This window comes from Arachis ipaensis, chromosome B03 (assembly GCF_000816755.2).
Source record: "Arachis ipaensis cultivar K30076 chromosome B03, Araip1.1, whole genome shotgun sequence".
Classification (NCBI taxonomy): domain Eukaryota; kingdom Viridiplantae; phylum Streptophyta; class Magnoliopsida; order Fabales; family Fabaceae; genus Arachis; species Arachis ipaensis.
Genome location: NC_029787.2, coordinates 11,486,612 through 11,487,649, shown reverse-complemented (window position 1 = coordinate 11,487,649; position 1,038 = coordinate 11,486,612). Strand labels below are relative to the sequence as shown.

At 43.4% G+C, this 1,038-nt stretch overlaps 1 protein-coding gene and 1 long non-coding RNA gene across 2 annotated transcripts in view; both read left to right on the top strand.

The window, feature by feature from the left end:
* The window catches only part of LOC110269953, a 7,304-nt gene that overhangs the window by 666 nt on the left and 5,600 nt on the right, over window positions 1-1,038 (top strand). The window lies entirely within an intron of this gene.
* Window positions 87-1,038, top strand: part of LOC107629527 (scarecrow-like protein 4) — a 3,492-nt gene continuing 2,540 nt past the window's right edge. The window contains exon 1 of the mRNA XM_016332340.2: window positions 87-1,038. This exon is cut by the window's right edge and continues 20 nt beyond it. Within this exon, the coding sequence (XP_016187826.1) occupies window positions 509-1,038 (530 nt within the window). The 5' untranslated portion in view covers window positions 87-508.

Here is a 1,038-nt window from a genome sequence, read left to right as displayed (position 1 = left end):
TTATTAAAATTGTTAAAAACAATAGTAATTAATTTTTTTTATAAAAAAATATATAAAACAGTGAATGTGGAAAAAAAAAAAAATAATGGAAGAGGGTGTTTGGGAATTGGGAGTGGGACCAAGGGGGATGGTGTCTACTGTCTTTAGGAAAACCTTTAATCAAGTTGTCGTTTTAGGTTTGTGTTTGGTTTCTTCTTCTTAGCCTCCAAAGTCACTCACTCCTCACTCTTTCTTCAACGGCTCAATCACAAACAAAACCCCCTCTTCTTCTCTTCGCCCTTTTCACAAACACTATATCTGCATTCTCTAATTTATACAGCGTCATTCACACAAACACCTTATATAATATATTCTCATACCATCTTCTTCTTCCTCTACTCCACTCCACTCTAATCTACTATACTCTACAACCTTCTATTATTACTACAAACTTCACACACTATTCACTATTCTCCTTTCTTGAATGTGATTCATTCAGAAGCATTTCATCAAACACCTTATATCCATCATGGCGTACATGTGTGCAGACAGTGGAAACCTCATGGCCATTGCACAGCAAGTCATCAAGCAGAAGCAGCAACAAGAGCAACAACAACACAACCACCATAGCCATAACCACCACCACCACCACCAACAGCAGCAGCAGCAGAACCAACAACACTTACTGGGTATTAATCCTCTTTCTCTTCATCCATGGAACAATACACCTCCTTTGGGGTTCCCTCTCACACCAACCAATGATTTTCCCGACCCGTTTCAAGTTGGGTCAGGACCCGACAATCCGGATCCAGCTTTTCACTTCCCTCCTCCATTGGAGCCTCATTCCTCTTCTTCCTTCAGGTTCTCTGATTTCGCCGCCGCTACTTTTGATTCCGATGAGTGGATGGACACACTCATGGCAACCGCCGCGGGAGATTCGACGGACACGTCAACGATCCCAGCGGCGGCGGCGGCGTGGCACAACGGTAATTCCGATTTCGGACTTTACGGTTCTAGCCCGTTTACTACTTGTCCGACCCGTTTGTCACCGACTTCGGA